The 20,005-nt window shown below is 39.3% G+C and overlaps 1 protein-coding gene across 1 annotated transcript in view; it reads right to left on the bottom strand.

Annotated features, from left to right (window-relative positions):
• Positions 1-14,924: 14,924 nt before the first annotated feature.
• Positions 14,925-20,005, bottom strand: part of WIF1 (WNT inhibitory factor 1) — an 84,334-nt gene continuing 79,253 nt past the window's right edge. Inside the window, exon 10 of the mRNA XM_064283923.1 lies at positions 14,925-16,273. Within this exon, the coding sequence (XP_064139993.1) occupies positions 16,152-16,273 (122 nt within the window). The 3' untranslated portion in view covers positions 14,925-16,151. The remainder of the gene's footprint in view (positions 16,274-20,005) is intronic.

The following is a 20,005-nucleotide window of genomic DNA, read 5'->3' as shown; positions in this document are numbered from 1 at the left end:
GAAGTCTCCTCCTATTATTGTTGAGCTACCTATATCACTTTTCTATGCTGAAAGAGTTTGTTTTATGTATCTTGTAGCCCTGTCATTGGGTGTATAAATATTTAATATGGTTATATCTTCTTGGTGTATTGTCCCTTTAATCATTATATGGTGTCCTTCTTTATCCTTTCTGTTGGATTTAACTTTAAAGTCTATTTTGTCAGAAATTAATATTGCCACTCCTGCTCTTTTTGATTGTTGTTTGCTTGATATATTTTTTTCCATCCTTTGAGTTTTAGTTTGTTTGTGTCTCTAAGTCTAAGGTGTGTCTCTTGTAGGCAGCATATAGACGGATCTTGTTTTTTAATCCATTCTGCCACTCTCTGTCTCTTTATTGGTGCCTTTAGTCCACTTATATTCAGGCTAATTATGGGTAGGTATGAATTTAGTGCTGTCATTTTGATGTCTTTTTCTGTGTGTTGTCAGTTTCTTTTTCCCACTTGATTTTATGTGCTGAGATTTTCTTTGTATATTGTCCTTTCCTCATATTTGTTGTTGATTTTGTTTCTGCTGAGTCTGTATTTTTCCCTTGTATTTTATTTTGATGAGTAGGATAGTTTGTCTCCTTTGTGGTTACCTTATTATTTACCCCTATTTTTCTAAATTTAAAACTAACTTTTGTTTCTTTGTATCACCATATCTTCCTCTCCACATGGAAGGTGCATGATTACATTTCTTAGTCCCTCTTTATTATTTTAATGTTGTCTTCTTTTATATAATAACATGGCTGTTACCTTGTTTTGGGCTTTTTTTTCCTTTTTTTTCTTTTTTAATAATCTTGCTTTGTTTTTTTGGATTTCCCTGTCTGGGTTGACTTCTGGTTGCTCTGCCCAGTGTTCTAGTCTTGGGTTGATACTGATATTATTGATTTTCTAACCGAAGAACTCCCTTTAGTATTTCTTGTAGTTTTAGCTTGGTTTTTATGAATTCCCTAAACTTGTGTTTATCTGGAAATGTCTTAATTTCACCATATTTTTCATATTTAGGAGACAGTTTTGCTGCATATATGATTCTTGTCAGGCAATTTTTTTCCTTCAGTTTTTTAAATATTTCATCCCATTGCCTTCTCGCCTGCATGGTTTCTGCCAAATAGTCCGAACTTATTCTTATTGGGTCTCCTTTGTAGGTGACTTTTTGTTTATCCCTTGCTGCTCTTATAATTCTCTCTTTGTCTTTGGTTTTGGCAAGTTTGATTATAATATGTCTTGGTGACTTTCTTTTAACATCTACCTTATGTGGAGTTTGATGAGCATCTTGGATAGATATCGTCTCATCATTCATAATATCAGGGAAGTTTTCTGCCAACAAGTCTTCAACAATTTTCTCTCTATTTTCTGTTATCCCTCTGTTCTGGTACTCCAATCACTCGTAGGTTATTTCTCTTGACAGAGTCCCACATGATTCTTAAGGTTTCTTCATTTTTTTTAATTCTTTTATCTGATTTTTCTTCAAATATATTAGTGCCAAGTGACTTGGCACTAGTATTTGAGTTCAGAAATTCTAGCTTCTACTTGCTCAATTCTGCTCCTCAGACTTTCTATTGAATTGTCTAATTCTGTGATTTTATTATTAATCTTCTGACTTTCTGATTGCTGTCTGTGTATGGATTTTTCCAGCTTATTAAACTTTTCATTATGTTCCTGAATAATCTTCCTAATTTCTTCAGTTGCTTTATCTGTGTGTTCCTTGGCTTGTTCTGCTTATTGCCTCATTTCCTTCCTGATGTCTTGAAGAGTTCTGTATATTAAACTTTAGTATTCTGCATCTGGTAATTCCAGGAATGAACTTTCATCTAGAAGATCCCTGGATTCTTTGTTCTGAGAGCCTGTTGAGGTGATCATGCTCTGTTTCTTTATGTGACTTGATATTGACTGTTGTCTCTGAGCCATCTATACGTCATTGTATTAGTCTATGCTTGCTTACTGTGTCATAGCTACTTGCTTTGTTTTGTTTTGGTAACCCCTGTGGGTTACTTGAGTGAGCTAGCTTGATTATTTTCACCTTTGGAGCTCTGGTGTCCTGTCCCCAGCTGGCTAGAGCTGTTATCAGGTATATCAGCCTAGGAGTCCGTTCAGTTTTCTTGTATGAATTCCGCTCATGTTTCCAGGTAGCTGATCATCAAGTGTGTGGTACAGGCTCTGTCCTACACTCTTAGAGGGGCAGGGGTGATTGGCGTATATACTGGTATCTGATTGCCACAGGAGGTCACGCTCTGAACAAGGCAGAGGGCTGAGAACTGACCCCCAAGTGTCTGAGGAAAACACATCTCTGTTCCCTAGAGTGTGCTGGTGGGTGGGTTCTGCAGAGGGACCATGGGCACCCAAAGTTTTTGGTTGTAAGGACTGGGAGGTACCGGTTTTCTTTGGACCCCTGTCACGGGTGGGTTAATGATTGTATAATATTCCATTATATTTATTTGTTCTGTAAATATCTTTGGAGCTTCTATTATGAACAAGCACCAGATTTACTGTAATTTATTTAGCCATTTCCCTATTGTTTGAACATTGAGATCCTTTAAAAATGTAAGTCCCATCATATCACTTTTCTCTTCTGAACACTGCAAGGGCTCCCAATTTTGCTAAAAATAAAAGCTTAAGTCTTTATGATGGCCATTGAGGACTTTCATAATTGCCCCTGTCATGGATTGAATTGTGTCCCGAAAAATGTGTGTCGACTTGGCTGGGCCATGATTCCTAGTGTTGTGTGATTGTCCACCATTTTGTCATCTGATGTGATTTTCCTGTGTTGTAAATCCTATCTCTATGACGTTGTTGAGATGGGATTAGTGACAGTTATGTTAATGAGGCAAGATTCAATCTACAATATTGTGTCTTGAGCCAATCTCTTTTGAGATATAAAAGAGAGAAGCAAGCAGAGAGACAGAGGCCTTCCCACCACCAAGAAAGGAGTGCCGGGAGCAGAGTGCATTCTTTGGACCTAGGGTTCCTAAGCTGAGAAGCTCCTAGACCAGGGGAAGATTGATGACAAGGACATTCCACCAGAGCGAACAGAGAAGAGAAAGACTCCCCTGGAGCTGACACCCTGAATTTGCACTTGTAGCCTACTAGTCTGTGAGAGAATAAATTTCTCTTTGTTAAACCCATCCATTTGTGGTATTTCTGTTACAGCAGCACTAAATGACTAAGATAGCACCCAATTCTTACCTCTCTGAATTCATCTTCTATTCCTCTCCCACTCATGCCATTTCAGCCACACTTGAACTCTTCGGTTTCTCTAATTGCCAGATGCACTCTTGCCCCTGAGTCTTTGTACGAGCTGTTTCCCCTGCCTGGAACACCCGAGGACTCACTACCTGGGTATATCACCTTCTTCAAATCTTTGCTTAAGTGTCACCTTCTTAACGAAGCAACTTGCCCCTCCCCCTCTTGCCTTTTGCTACTCCTTATCTCTCTTAACTTGCCCTGTTTTTCTTTTTCCATGCCATCTATTCCTTTTTTATAGTTATTTGCTGAGTTTAATGTTTATTATCTACCCCTCCTACTATAATGTAGGTTCCATGAGGTTAGGAATTTTTGCCTGGTTTGTTCACCAATGTATTGCAAGTGCCCAGAGCACATCCTGGCACATAGTAGATGCTCAAAAAATATTTGTTGAATGAATGGAAATATGCTCATTATTGTGGCTATTATGAACAACGCTGCATTGAATCTAAGACTTTGGCTGAATCTCATTCTTTTTGTAGGATAGATCTTAAAAGTGGAATTACTGTATCAAAGAGGCAAATTTTAAGACTCTTGATATGTATTGTCAAATTACTTTTTAGAAAGGTTCTTCTGATTTACACTTCTACCAGAAAAGTATAACCATGTTCATCTCACTGTATTAACATATGGGTTAAGTATTATTTTAAATGCATCCTTGCCAATTTGATTGATGAAAAAGGTTACCTTATTAAAAAAAACTTACAATAAAAATTTTTACAATAATTTGATTACTTGTAAAGTTGAAGATTTTAATGACGAAGTTTATTAACCATTGGTATCTCTTTTTTAGGGAATCACCTGGTCATAGTCCTTACCAATTTTTCGATTGTGAATGTTAGGATTTTTCGTTCATTTTTATTAGAAGTAACTGATAAATACAGAGAGACATAAATACTCATGATTCCACCACCCAGCTTAAGAAATAGAGCATCACCAATTCTTTTGAAACCCTTGTGTGTACCTCCTGATCCCATTTCTCAGCATCTTCACAAAGAAACCACTATTTTTCTATGTGTCTCCAAATGGTATATTGTTCAGTTTTGCCTTTTTTGAACTGAATAAAAATGGAATCATACTCTATGCAGTCTTCTGCACTTCAACACTGCTTTTCTAAAATTCTTTAACGTTTAATTTCTATGGCTCTAGTTCTTTTATTTTTACTGCAGTATGGTATACTATTGTGTGTATATACCACAAGCTGATGGATTGTTGGGTTGTTTCTAACTTATTATTACTATAACTAATACGGCTACGAATATTCTTGCTGCCTAAGTAAAATGAAATCCTTGATAACTTCTATCTTTTCTGTTTATTATGATGTTGCTTATCTCAAGAACAGATTTGACGTGTTGAACACTAAGGACCAAAGACCAGACGAGTAATGGGATGACATCAAGGACATCCTACATGAAGAAAGCAAGAGGTCATTAAAAAGACAGGAAAGAAAGAAAAGACCAAAATGGATGTCAGAAGAGACTCTGAATCTTGCTCTTGAATGTTGAACAGCTAAAGCAAAAGGAAGAAATGTAGTAAAGGAACTGTCTAGAAGATTTCAAAGGATGGCCCAGGAAGACAAAGTAAAGTATTATGATAACATGTGCAAAGACCTTCCCAAAAGGGAAGAACATGCTCAGCATTTCTCAAGCTGAAAGAATTGAGAAAAAATTCAAGCCTCAAACTGCAACGCTGAAGGATTCTACAGGGAAAACATTAAACAATGCAGGAAACACAAAAAGAAGATGGAAGGAATACAGAGTCACCATACCAAAAAGAACTGATCGACGTTCTGCCATGTCAGGAGGTAACATATGACCAGGAACTGATGGTACGGAAGGGATAAGTGCAAGCTGCACTGAAGGCATTGGCAAAAAACAAGACTCTGGGAATTGATGGAATACCAGTCGAGATGTTTCAATAAACGGATGCTGCGCTGGAAGTACTCACTCATCTATGCCAAGAAATTTGGAAGACAGCTACCTGGCCAACTGACTGGAAGAGATCCATATTTATACTTTTTCCCAAGAAAGGTGATTCAAAAGAATTCAGAAATAATCGAACAATATATTTCATATCACATGAAAGAAAATTTGCTGAAGGTCATTTGAAAGTGGCTGCATCAACGTATCAACAGGGAACTGCCAGAAATTCAGGCCAGATTCAGAAGAGGACATAGAACCAAGGATATCACTGGTGACATTAGATGGATCCTGGCTGAAAGCAGAGAATACCAGAAGGATGTTTACCTGTGTTTTATTGACTATGCAAAGGCATTTAACTGTGTGGGTCATAACAAATTATGGATAGCATTGCAAAGAATGGGAATTCTGGGACACTTAATTGTGCTCATGAGGAATCTGTACATGGATCAAGAGGCAGGCATTCGAACAGAACAAGGGAATACCGCATGGTTTAAAGTAAGGAAAGGTGTGCGTCAGGGTTATATTCTTTCACCATATCTATTCAATCTGTATGCTAAGCAAATGATCCAAGAAGCAGGACTATAGGAAGAAGAACAGGCATCAGAATTGGAGGAAGACTTGTTAACAACCTGCGTTACGCAGGTGACACAACCTTGCTTGCTGAAAGTGAAGAGGACTTGAAACACTTACTGAGGAAGATCAAAGACCACAGCCTTCAGTATGAAATGCGCCTCAACATAAAGAAAACAAAAATCCTCACAACTGGACCAATAAGCAACATCACGATAAACAGAGAAGATTGAAGTTGTCAAGGATTTCATTTCTCTTGGATCCACAATCAACAGCCATGGAAGCAGCAGTCAAGAAATCAAAAGATGCATTGCATTGGGCAAATTGGCTGCAAAAGATCTGTTCAAAGTGTGGAGAAGCAAAGATGTCACTTTGAGGACTAAGGTGTGCCTGACCTAAGCCATGGTGTTTTCAATCGCCTCATATGCATGTGAAAGCTAGACAGGGAATAAGGAAGGCTGTGGAAGAATTGAAGCCTTTGAATTGTGGTGCTGGCAAAGAATATTGAATATACCATGGACTGCCAGAAGAATGAACAAATTTGTCTTGGAAGAAGCACAGTCAGAATGCTCCTTAGAAGCGAGGATGGTGAGACTACAACTCACATACTTTGGACATGTTATCAGAAGGAATAAGTCTCTGGAGAAGGACATCATGTTTGGGAGAGCATCAGTGAAAAAGAGGAAGACCCTCAAAGAGATGGATTGACACAGTGGCTGCAACAATAGGCTCAAGCATAGCAACAATTGTGAGGATGGTGCAGGACCTGGCAGTGTTTTGTTCTGTTGTGCATAGGGTCACTACGAGTCAGAGCTGACTTGATGGCACCTAACAACAACAACAACAATAAGCTGTCTGGTGAACATTTGCAGTCAGTTCCCACTCTCAGCCCCCATCCCTAAAAACCACAAATCTGCTTTCTATGTCTATATATTTTTCTACTCTGGACATTTCATGTCAAAGGAATCATATAATGTGTAGTCTTTTATGTCTTCCTACTTTCACTTAGCATGAGGGTCATCTGTGTTGTAGCGTGTATTATTAATTTTGTTCCTTTTCATTTCTGAATAGTGTTCTGCTGTTTGGATATACATTTCGCTTATCTATTCACAGGTTGAGAGACATTTGGGCTGTTTGCACTTTTTTGTCTATTATGAATAATATTGCTATGAACACTCTCGTGCAAGTCTTTGTAGAGGCACATGTTTCTGTTTCTCTTGGGTATCTACATAGGAGTGGAATTGCTGTTAAGTTCTTAAGTTTTTAAGAGACTGCCAAACTGTTTTCCAGGGTGACTGCATATTTTATATTCCCTGTTATTCACTTTTTTTGGTATGAGTTCTGTCTCCCTGTATAAGCTGCAGACTTCTTGAAGGCAGCAGTATGTAACCCTAACTCTCTGGACCATAAACTAGGCTATGGTATTGATGTTGTTGTTGTGTGCCGTCGAGTGATTCCAACCAATAGCAACTCTATAAGACAGAGTAGAACTGCCCCATAGGGTTTCCAAGGAGTGGCTGGTGAATTCGAACTGCTGACCTTTTGGTTAGCAGCCTGAGCTCTTAACTACTTGATAATAATTGCTTGATAATAGCTGAATGTAGCAAGAGTTAAAATCTGAAACACACCATATTTTGGAGGTAGTGAACATACTGCTGGACCCAAGAGACTTGAGAAGTTTTTGTTTCTTTGGGGGAAGACTTTCTCATGAATGAAATGAATTCATTTACTCATTTGTTCATTCGTTTTTCAATCATGTCCAATAACTTTATTTGACTGCCCCTACTATATTGTGAAAACCTTGGTGGCATAGTGGTTAACTGCTATGCCTGCTAACCAAAAGATCAGCAGTTTGAATCCACCAGGCACTCGCTGGAAACTCTACGGGGCAGTTCTACCATGTCTTACAGGGTTGCTATGATTTGGAATCGACTCGACGGCAATGGGTTTGGTTTTTTGTTTTTTACTATATTGTGCGACTTCATTTCACATACTTTGGACATTTTTCAGGAGGGACCAGTACCTGGGGAGTCAGCAAAAAAGGGGAAGACCCTCAAAGATATGGATTGACGGTAGCTACAACAGTGAACTCATAAAGATAGCAACAATTGTGAGGATGGTGCAGGACCCGGTCGTATTTTGTTCTGTTGTACATAGTGTCTCTATGTGTCAGTACCGACTCGACTGCACCTGACATAACAATAACACTATCCTGTGGACATGTTTTTATTTCCATCTGGAAAGAAAGTATGCATCTGCCATTGCTTGGATATGCCTAATTTTCTGTTTTGTCCAAATCAATGTTACTGTCTATAAACATCAGAAGTGCAATATTCTGGAACCAGACTGCCTACGTTCAAACACCGGCTCTGCCACTAACTAGCTGTGTGGCCCTGGGTATGTCACTTAACCTTTTCATGCATCATGTGAATAATAACTGTACCTACTTCATAAAGTTATTGTAAGGATTATATAGTACATAAAAAAAAAAAACCAAGAATCTTGATTTATAGCATTTGCTGATTTCTGTGGTATAAATTTTCCCACCATGGATGATTGTAAGCTATCAACGTAGCATCACTGAATGCAGAGTTGGGAAGAGATGAGCAATAGTTCACTGTTATATATTCCCTCTATACACATACAATAGACATATATAACCTCAAGAACATAGATAACATTAAAATGTAGTAAACTAAGAAGAGATTAGTGGCATTTGTTACCCTTGTTTTTAATATAATTTATTTAAATGTAAGTTTGCATAATTTATTTTTTTAAATGGCTGAGTTTAATAACCAGCCCCCAAATTGCCTAAAAAAGTATAAATTAATTCTCATATGAGTTTATGGCTCCAGCACATCTGTTGTAGATTAAATTATGTCCTCCCCCAAAATATGTGTCAACTTGGCAAGTCCATGATTCCCAGTATTGTGTGATTGTCCATCATTTTGTCACCTGATGTGATTTTCCTATGTGTTGTAAATCCTACCTCTAGATGTTAATAAGGTGGGATTAGTGGTAGTTGTGTTAATGAGGCAGGACTCCATCTACAAGATTAGGTCGTGTCTTAAATCAATCTCTTTTGAGATACAAAATAAAGAAGCAAACAGAGAGCTATGGGGACCTCATACCACCAAGAAGTACTGGGAGCATAGTCTGTCCTTTGGACCTAGGGTTCCTGCACTGAGAAGCTCCACAACCAGGGGAAGATTGATGACAAGGACCTTCCCTCAGAGCCAACAGAGAGAGAAAGCCTTCCCCTGGAGCTGGTGCCCTGAATTTGGACTTTTAGCTTCCTAGGCTGTAAGAGAATAAATTTCTCTTTGGTAAATCCATCCACTTGTGGTATTTCTGTTACAGCAGCGCTAGATAACTAAGACAACATCTAAATTTATGTAAAGCAACAAAGCCTGGCATACAGCAAATAGTATGTTAGTATTAGCTAATTACTACTGCCAGTACTATTACTTAGTACTGAGATCTACAAAGGCTGGAATTAAATTTCTATATATATATACTAAAAAAGCCCTGGCACTAACCTGGGACTACCTTGTCTTAACCCCAGGGATAATTATTCATTGTTAGAAGATTTTTAAGAGCATGAGTGCACAAGAACAGCACTACATTGGTAGAAAAAAGAGGAAAATGGCAACTTCTTTGTCTTTTTATCAGTCAGGGACTAGATGCATACAGATCACTTTGGGCTTGGGAGTCATTTGTAGAAATGAAGAAAGGGTCCAGAGAGGAAGACAAGGTAGGCAACATCTAGTGTAAGATTTGCCATTTTAGGGATCTTGGAAGAACCATCAGCTAGTGAGTGGTAGAGTAGAAGCTTGGGTCTTTTCTTGCCCAGTATACTGTTCTTCTTGGTACACCATTGTCATGGATTGAATTATGTCTCCCCAAAAATGTGTGTATCAACTTGGTTAGGCCATGATTCCCAGTATCCTGTGATTGTCCTCCATTTTGTGATTGTAATTTTATGTTAGAGAGGATTAGGCGGGATTGTAACATGCTTATCAGGTCATATCCCTCATCCAATGTAAAGGGAGTTTCCCTGGAGTGTGGCCTGCACCACCTTGTATCTCTCAAGAGATGAAAGGGAAGCAAGCACAGAGTTGGAGACCTCATACCACCGAGAAAGTAGTGCCAGGAACAGAGTGCTTCCATTGGACCTGAAGTTCCTGTGCTGAGATCCTCCCAGACCAAGGGAAGATAGATGACAAGGTCCTTCCTCCAGAGCTGACAGAGCAAGGAAGCCTTCCTCTGGAAATGACACCCTGAATTTGATCTTGTAACCTACTAGACTGTGAAAGAATAAATTTCTCTTTGGTAAAGCCATCCACTTGTGGTATTTCTGTTGTAGTAGCACATGCTCCCAGTTCATCTTTAGATGTGCTCTTCTGCTCTCTACCCACACCACCACACCTGATTTAAAATTGACTAATGTAAGAAGTAATATGGAGATTAAGAATTGATGAAATTGTCATAAATACAATCCAAAGGCACCTTATTTAAAGAAGTCTTTTGGCCAGGTAATTTTCATGGGTTTCCTAAATGGTGCCTTAAATACCTAGAAAATTATTTCAGTATAAGGATTCCATTTATCCTTGTGTTGTTGAGGCTAATTCCATAAACTGTGAAATTTTATCTAAAGTTTAAAATGCTTGTAATAATTAAACTGCTTTCAGTTGTTCCTATAAATGAGAAAAGCTAGAAGAAAACAGGTCAATTTATTCTGGAATACATAGGGAAAAAATAAGCAAATTACCTAAAACCAATTGATTTACAATTTAAACCAGAAGTTCTTTGTGTTGTAAGTTACAAATTTCAGTTATCCTTGATTTAGCCTCAAACCTTTAGGGAAACATTAAAAAATGCTGAGGACAAAAGGAAAGTATAGTAAAGACCCAACTTCAGGGATTTTAAACTACTTCTTCCTAGGGCTGTACTTTCCAAAGTGTGCTATGTGGAATCTAATTTCTGGAAACTGCTCTAAGGAAAAAGTTCTTTTTGATGAAATGAGTTTGGGAAATGCTATATAGTGGTTTCCCCTTGAAGATGTATGATACATGGTAGTGTGGTGAAGGCTCTGAGAATTGCGACAATAAAGTCACCTCTCTAACTTGGTGTCCCCCCACACCCATCACTTCCTTTTTTGACCCAGAGTCTCATTTTCATATAACTTCTATTAACATCTCAAGCAACTAGTGTTCTCCAGGACACAATTTAGGAGCCCTTTCACTAGGTTGGTTTTTGCTTCTAAATTATTTTGTGATCTTCAGCAAAACCTAGGCCTCAGTTTCTCCTTGGAATTATTAACCCCCTAATAGAGATGCTGTGAGCCAAAATTTCTATAGAATGGCTCTCTAAAAAATTTGGAATGCTACTTCTGTGCTGGGCTAACCCTCTAGCTGAAAGCCGCTGTGTTGGTTCTCCTACCACTCAACTTTGCTAGGACTCTTAGTAACGAACATCTGGGAAATGTTGACCTCACTGTCTCTCAGGTTGGCACACACGTAAAAGCACTGCTGGACTCTTGGCAATGCTGGTGAAGCCACAACTTGCTTCAATTTCAACCTGATGTTCTGTTTCAAAGGTCATTTGTTTCTTCCAAAGGAGCAACCACCATAGCAATTTCCTTTAGTACAGTCTTAGCCATTTAAGACCAAGAGAAGTCGTCATGGAATAACCTATGTTCACGTCGTCATTTCAAAGGTAGCTTAAATGTGGAGCCAGGATGGCTGCAGCCTGAGGGCTCACCCTGGCTTGTTACTCTGAAGCTACCTCCTCAGGCTGGTTTTGGTTTAGAAACAACATAGTACATAATCCAAATAAACAAAGCTAGGGCAGGAGATCCAAATGACTGAAAAGCAAAGCAGCTTTAGAACTCCAATAGACTCCTTAGAGTTTAGCTCTTGTGGCACAAGCCAGGGATTCATTATTCAAGATACCCAGTGGACGAGCTGTCCATGGCTGGCCTAGCTTCTGCAGAAGCAATTCGCTCCTTCTCCAAACGTGTTATGTTTCAGGCTGGGATGCAAACTTTGACCAAATATTCATCTTTTCAAAGTAGAAAATCAGAGATTTGCTCTTTTAGCTTTGAGCATTTCTTTAAGTGAGACAAGACTAATTTGGGCTTTGAAGACTTTGTCTTTGGGGTTCCTGGAGAGTGTCATTTGTCTCTTCATTGAATCAAGCTGCCATGGGTGGGGATGAACTTCATTTCTGTCACAAGGCTTAAGAGCCCAGCTCCAGCCAGGTTTCTGTCTTTCTGTCTGCTAATAAAGAACAGCAGTTATGAATTGGAATAAGCCAAGATTATCCTTTTGGTTAAAGTATATTGTTTACAGAGTTGGGAAAACTATCTTTTCCTTGTGAGCTATAAGCTTAAAGCTTCAAATTCTTTCTTTCATAAGCAGGAACTAAGGTTCAAAGAACTTGACTTGATATAAAGCAGTACATTTTTTCTCCTTATTTTGCCCTCTACTTTCTTTCCTAATATGTTTGCAGTATTAATACAGAGGAAATTCCATAAATCACCTCCAACTTAGCTGGTTTGATGGCTAACGAGTCTTCCATTCTCAAAGCCTGGATCCTAGCAGCCAGACATGAGGCTGAAGTTGAGTGGGGAGATGAGGGGAGAAGCTAAGGGAAGAAGAGCTCATTTGGCCATTTCCTGTTGTTAGGTGCCATTGAGTTGGTTCCAACTCATACTGACCCTGTGTACGACAGAACAAAATACTGCCCAGTCCTTTACCATCCTCACAATTGTTGCTATGTTTGAGTTTATTTTTGTAGCTACTGTGTCAATCCACCTCATTGAGGGTCTTCCTCTTTTTCACTGACCCTCTACTTTACTGTGAAAGTGAACCTGACCCAAGCCACAGTATTTTCAATTGCCTCATATGCATGTGAAAGCTGGACAATGAATAGGGAAGACTAAAGAACAATTGATGAACTTGAATTACGGTGTTGGTGAAGAATATTGAATATACCATGAATTGAATATACCATGAACAAACAAATCTGTCTTGGAAGAAGTACAACCAGAATGCTCCTTAGAAGCAAGGATGGTGAGACTACGTCTCACATCCTTTGGACATGTTATCAGGAGGGACCTCTTGCTGGAGAAGGATATCATGTTTGGTAAAGTAGAGGGTCAGTGAGAAAGAAGAAGTCTCTAAATGAGATGGATTGACACAGTGACTGCAACAATGAACTCAAACATAGCAAAGATTGTGAGGACGGTGCCGTGTTTCATTCTGTTGTACATGAGGTCACCATGAGTTGGAACTGACTCAATGGCACCTAATGACAACCATTTTACCAAGTATGATGTCCTTCTCCAGGGACTGGTTCCTCCTGATAACAAGTCCAAAGTACATGAGGTATAGTCTTGCCAGCTCCTAAGGAAAATGTTTTTCTTGTACATGGACCTAAGAACTTGCTCCTGGATAAGGCCAGAATCTTGGGCATGAGACCTTAATGCACGTGTCCTGCACTAAGAAGGGCTGCAAACCAAAACAAACAAACAAACCCTAGCCCTTTTGCTGTAGAGTCAATGCCAACTCATGGTGACCTCATGTGTTTCAAAGTAGAACTGAACTGCATAGGGTTTGAGTGGCTGTGACCCTATGGAAGTAGCTCGCTAGTAAGACGGGCTCCAGGCTTGGTGTAATGCTCTGTTGTCACCGTCTTGAGAGTCTTAATAATTTTTGAATAAGGGTCCCTGCACTTTCATTTTGCTGTGTGCCCATCAATTTATGTAGCTGGTCCTGTTCCTGGATTATAGCTGACTAAGGCTCTCTGTCTTCCTCTTGTTCTTCTCCCAGTCATAGACCCATATCCAGCCTCAAGACCTTGTTGAAGACCAGACTGTCCATCATCTTGTCCACTGGAGCAGGAAGTGGAGTGTTTACCCTGCAGTGAGTCAACTCGCAATGATCTTTTGTGGATTTTGTGGGTTATTTGTCGTTTCAGAGTAGTTTTCTCTTATCACCCAGTGGACTGTCAATTGCTTTCAAGAAATGCCAGGGAATTTCCACTGTTCCCCACAATGAACATGATTAAGAAGGTAAATCTTTTGCCAAGGAAAAATCCTGCAACACCAAAACTTAATAAAAGTTATTTTCCATTTGTAATTTTTTTATACTATTATTGACAATAAACCAGTAAACAGGTGCAAAATCAACTTACATTAGAATTTTTAGAAGTCTTACAGAACACCTGAACACTTTGTTTTATAATGTCAGTTTCTTGTGTATGATTTCTATTTTGTTTAGTGTTAAACTATGGAGGATATCTATTTAATATGTTTATTAATTTTTTATATTTGCATCATTTGCATAAACTGCCTAAGAATTGTAGTGATGAAATTCCTTTCTTTAGATAGTCAATTGTTTACTTTCTTTTTCTATTGCTTTAGGAAATTCTTCGGAAATGGCAGCGCTTTTCCTTTCCTTTACCCAATTTAAAACCACTCACCTCATTATTCTAGCCTTTCCCTCTTCCTTGTTCCTAAACCAAAAAACAAACCCACTGCTATTCAGTCAGTTGATTCTGACTCATAGCAACTCTATAGGACAGAGTAGAACTGCTCCACAGGGTTTCCAAGGAGTGGCTGGTAGATTCAAACTACTGAACTTTTGGTTAGCGGCCAAGCTCTTAACCACTTTGCCACCAGGGCTCCTCCTCTCCCCTACCTTAGTAGAAATGGCTTTATTAAACCATACTTTATTGTGATGATTTGTGCCTTTTTGAGGAATATGAAATATCTGTTACAACTCTGTCCACATTACTGAGAGCATTGCATATTATTACCTGACACTCTGACCTCTTTATGAGAACCCATAGTAGACATTTCTCTCTGCTCTCAATTAGAGCTGACTATGCCTGCAGAATCAAGCTAAAATCGTGTTATAAAGATCACTGAACATTGTATGAGATGAGAAAAAAAATGTCTAGTTACCAAAACTCCTTTAAGGAGGAGTATTGTATATGGTAAAGAGCCCTGCTGGCGCAATGGTTAAGCACTTGGCTGCTAACCGAAAGGTCAGCGGTTCGAACCCACCAGCAGCTTTGTGAGTGAAGGATTTGGCAGCTTGTTTCCATAAAGATTACAGCCTTGGAAACTCTATGGGACAGTTCTACTCTGTCCTATAGGGTCACTGAGTCAGAATCCACTAGATGGCAATGGTCTTGGTTTTTTATTGTATGTGATTGATGGTAATACTTTGAGAAGCCACTTGAGGTGGTGTTCAAAAATTTCCAGTAACAGGGCCAAATAACAATATGCTCAATCAACTGCCCTCTGAATAGCCTGGCTGGACTTAACTGTAGAGCTTTTGTTTGCTAGGGTCAGGGACAAATTGGGATAGTAGATGAGAAGTTGAACCCTGCCATCAACTCTTCTTTTGCCACCTCTTCCTCACACAGTTCATCTGTGAATAAACGTGGAAGATATATTTTAAAGATTATCAGTTCGAAGGGATACCAAAAATTAGCTTGCTCACAGAGAGAAAAGAGGAAGGGATGTGTCTGGAGAGCTAAGACAGAGTGAGAGAATGGAACATCTTAGCCTCTTTATGGTACTTCAAAGTATCAAAATACCACGGAATGGCAACACAGTTTATTTGCATAAGATAGCACATGCAAAGAACACTCTATGCAATATTCAGAAAACTAAAGCAGCACTTTTATTTTATACATACAAATAGTATAAAACGTTTATTATGTAAGAGCTGTGTTTTGTTTACAATATATTATATTGCTTCAAGCCAATGCAAAGAGTTCATACATTATAGTCCCTATTTTATTGTGCTTACAATATATTATATTGTTTAAATGACACTACCACAGTGTTTTGTTTGTTTGCTTTTTTTTTGTTAATATCAAATTCTCTGCAATAATGGTAAAGTCAAAATGTAGTGAGAGTTAAAAAATAAGAGCAATTTTTAAAAATGTGAAACATGAAACATCTAAATACATGACAACAAAATTTGAAACAGTGTAACTTCGGCACTATTGACTGCTTCATCCAAACCCTTGTGATTTACCTTTTCTAAGGTTCCCCTGCCCCTGGACACCATGAATGCATTGTAATTTTGAAAATTATCTGCCAACTACACACTGAAAAGGCAAAATGTTAACCTGATCAACCGACAATATAAAATCAGTCCCAAAGCACTGAAACAAGAAAATCTATACCATCATGCTACAGATGTACTTAGAAAACTTAAAAGGAAGAGTAAATATCAGCTCAGTGATTTATAACGAAGCTAATAAAATTCAGGCCAGTATCCTTAACTGTAATGAACATTATTTGAACATTCGACACATGAAAGGTTAACAAAGGCTATGAACTTGGTGTAACTTAAAACGTTTCAGATGTCGGAGTTTACCAGATGTAATTGGATTCAGGTGGATCCTGCCCTTCCTCGGGCTTTTTAAGTGAAGGCGTGTGCTGCCCGAGCCCGGCGCCTGCTGGCCTCAGGGCATGCACGAGGCTGGCTCCGTACCCTGCAAAATTATTCACAGCTTAAAAGAAGAGAAACTACAAAAAAAAAAAAAGGCTCTTCAGATTTGTTATTAACCATTCAAATGAAATTCATTTTCCCTTTTCAACCCAGAATGAAAGACCACGGCAACCACAAAAAGCTACCTGAATGAAGACGTGTTACAAGTTCAAGAACTCTGTTAAAAGAAACCCTCCTTACTAACTCCATCAAACCTGGCTTCCACGGAATCTCCGACTCACTATTTATCGAGGCCGTGCAGGAACTCTTAATGCAAAGCTTGGATGAATGTGATGGAATGGGAGGCTCTCCACCCACGGGCTCCCGATGCTCTAGCACTGAGGTCTTGAATACAAGGAACCTTCTGCAGAGGATTTGATCATTGATCCTTTGCATTGCAAAACCAACTTAGATGCTATTGATCCGATTCAGTATGACAAATCCTACTCTTCATATAGATCACATGATCGGGTGTGGCTATTGCACTTAGACAAAATAGGAATTTTCTAAGAATTCAGGGCTTCCGTTACACATGTTAGAGAAAGGGTTACGATTTGAACTCTTTGTCAGTGTTTAGAGTGGGCATCCTCTCTGTTGCCAGCTAGGTTATAAGTAGAGTATAACACTGGATTAAACATTTAAGAGCCATCAAAGACCTCTCTTCCTCCTACTTGTGATTTTTTTGGGGGGGCTCAGGATGAACTTGTAGAGGTGCTTAGGATACTGACTCAATTCTACCCATTTCCTGAAACTGACCCAAGACAGCAAATAGGTTTTAAAAGTCTGCCTCCATCTTCCTGTGCTTGAGAGTCAACTTTGGCATTTCATTTGTCCCTTGGGGTTTTTTAATGCAGGCATGCCATTAAACAACTACTGAGAACACAATACTTCGTTTCTGAATGTGTTTCCTTGCATTGTCACTATGTAAGGTAGTAGCTCCCTGGAATAGTCAAAATAGGAGCCAACAACCCACTGGAGTAAATCCCTACTATGCTGCTCGATCTACCACCCATGAAGCCCAAACCTCCCTGCTGGCGAGGGTAAGCCTAGGCAGGGAAGTCTGTCTCCAGTATCCTCCTCCCACTAAGATGCTGGGTGCCAGGGACTTTCCAACGAGTTATACCATGTGGAGTCAGCTCTTAGCAGAATTCTGTGCCTCAGAGATTCCTTGTCATCTCCTTTTAGTCAAAATAAACCCCATTCTGGACATCTAACTCAACTGGCATAACATAGTTTATAAAGAAAATGTTCTACATCCTACTTTGGTGAGTAACATCTGGAGTCTTAAAAGCTTGTAAGTGGCTGCCTAAGATATTCCACTGGGTTCACCACATCTGGAGCAAGGGAGAATGAAGAAAACCAAAGACACAGGGAAAGATTAGTCTAAAGGACTAATGGACCACAACTACCACAGCCTCCACCAGACTGAGTCCAGCACAACTAGATGGTGCCTGGCTACTGCTCTGAGAGGGAGCATAATAGAGGCTCCTAGGCAGTGCTGGAAAAAAACATAGAGCAAAATTCTAATCCACAAAAAAAGACCAGACTTACTGGTCTGACAGAAACTGGAGAAACCCTGAGAATATGACCTCCTGACACCCTTTTAACTCAGTACTAAAGTCACTCCTGAGGTTCACCCTTCAGCCAAAGATTAGACAGACCCATAAAACCAAACGAGACTAAATGGGCACACCAGCTCAGGAGCAAGAATAAGAAGCCAGAAGGGGACAGGAAAGCTGGTAATGAGGAACCCAAGGTCAAGAAGGGGAGAGGGTTGACACATTGTGGGGTTGGCAACCAATGTCATAAAACAACATGTGTATTAATTGTTTGAGAAAATCATTTGCTCTGCAAACCTTCATCTAAACCACATTAAAAAATAAAATGAAATAAACCCCATTCTTTCAGCTTTATTCTCTCTGCTACTGAGCAAAATGGCAGGTAGCCCTTCCCAAAAAAACACAACTGCATTTTAATCAAGCTCCAGGGTATCTTCTGATGCAATGCTTTGATCTGACAGAGATACTCTGATGACAAAAGCTTCTAGCAGCCTGGTTTACAAGTGGAGGTACTATTTGTGGACTGGCAGACCCTCAGAATTGTAGGTGAGGGCCTCCTATTTGTCTTCTTTTTAGAAGAGTGACCCAATACATCAGTATGAACAGTATCCCTTGTGCTTGTCTCTTCACCATTTTGGTAGTCACCAGGCCCCAGATGTGGGTCCTAGAAGACTTCTGTAATTGACTTTCGTAACTGAGTCCTGGAATGTGTGGTCATACCTCAGGTCATCCCTGGGCCCTAGGACTTCTGGCAAGTTAGACTGATTATGGGACAAGCCTTGAGGTCTGTATCCAGTTGAGGGTGGCATAAAGGGTTTGGTTTATTCCTTTCCAAAATGACTCCAGAGATGGCCAGTCTTCCATGGGTCTTTTAGTCCAAAAAAGGTTTCCCCCTGAGTCCTTAAGGGATGCCATTCAACCACTATCACCTGGGTAAAGAGCTATTTTTCAGAGGCACTGCACTTCTATTAGGCTGTCTACCTGAAGCTAATTCAATCAACAATTCAGTCAATTTGGTGTGTGAAAAAGAATCGAATCAATGGTTTAGCGTAGCCTAGACCAGATGCCAACCTACGTTAAATAAATATGTATACACATATACCCATTTATTACATATACTTGCACTACCAGACTAACATAATGTCAACATTGTAAAATATGTCCCAAAATGAGAAGTTAGAAAAATTGAGATACATATAAACATTTATATAAAATGTACTATGTACAGTCAGCTTTCCATATCTGCGGGTTTCGCATCCACAGATTCAACCAACCGTGAATTGAAAATATTAGGAAAAAAAAGACTCTGTTTTCTTTTCATTATTCCCTAAACAATATTATATAACAACTATTTACATAGCATATACATTGTATGAGTAATCCAGAGATGATTTAAAGTACATGGGAGGATGTACGATATACGTACGCTATTTGCAAATACCACACCATTTTATATAAAGGACTTGAGCATCCTCGGATTTTGGTATCCCTGGGGGTCCTGGAACCAATCCCCCTTGCACACGAGGGATGATGTGTTTTATTAAATACGTTTATAAATTTATGTATAAATATAAATAAAATAGTATAAAATATATTAAAATTAATACTTCTGTTCAGTACCCCAGCTGAATAAGGAGCCCTGGTGGCCCAACAGTTAAGCGCTCAGCTGCCAACCAAAAGGTTAGCAGTTCGACCCCACCCAGTGGCTCTGCAGGAAAAAGACCCAGTGATCTGCCAATGTCTGTAAAGACTACAGCTTTGAAAAGCCTATGCAGGAGTTCTACTCTATCACATGGGGTCGCTATGACTTGGAATTGACTTGATGGCACCCAACAACAATAACCCCAACTACCTGGTTCAATACCTACACTACTCTTTGGTCATCACTGATCTAGAATGATATCTGATATGTAAGTGATGTTTTCAAGTTTTGTCCACTATTTTGTAGTATTATAGACACAAATTTGGCTTTTGTTATTGAAGAGTATTGAATGACTCACATCTTCCTTTTCTCAAAGGAAAGTAGACAGTGGGCCCATACTTACGAGGCTGAGTTCTAGGTGCCAGGTTTACTGAAACTGCATTGCTAATTGACTGTCCCTCCCACTCGAACCTGTGCTCCTTGAGGCGAGGCCATTTCTTTCTGTTCACTGTTGTGTCCCCTGTGACTAGCTTTG

This window comes from Loxodonta africana, chromosome 4, assembly GCF_030014295.1.
Source record: "Loxodonta africana isolate mLoxAfr1 chromosome 4, mLoxAfr1.hap2, whole genome shotgun sequence".
Classification (NCBI taxonomy): domain Eukaryota; kingdom Metazoa; phylum Chordata; class Mammalia; order Proboscidea; family Elephantidae; genus Loxodonta; species Loxodonta africana.
Note: the sequence above shows the minus strand (reverse complement) of the source record. Positions and strands in the feature narration are given on the sequence as shown.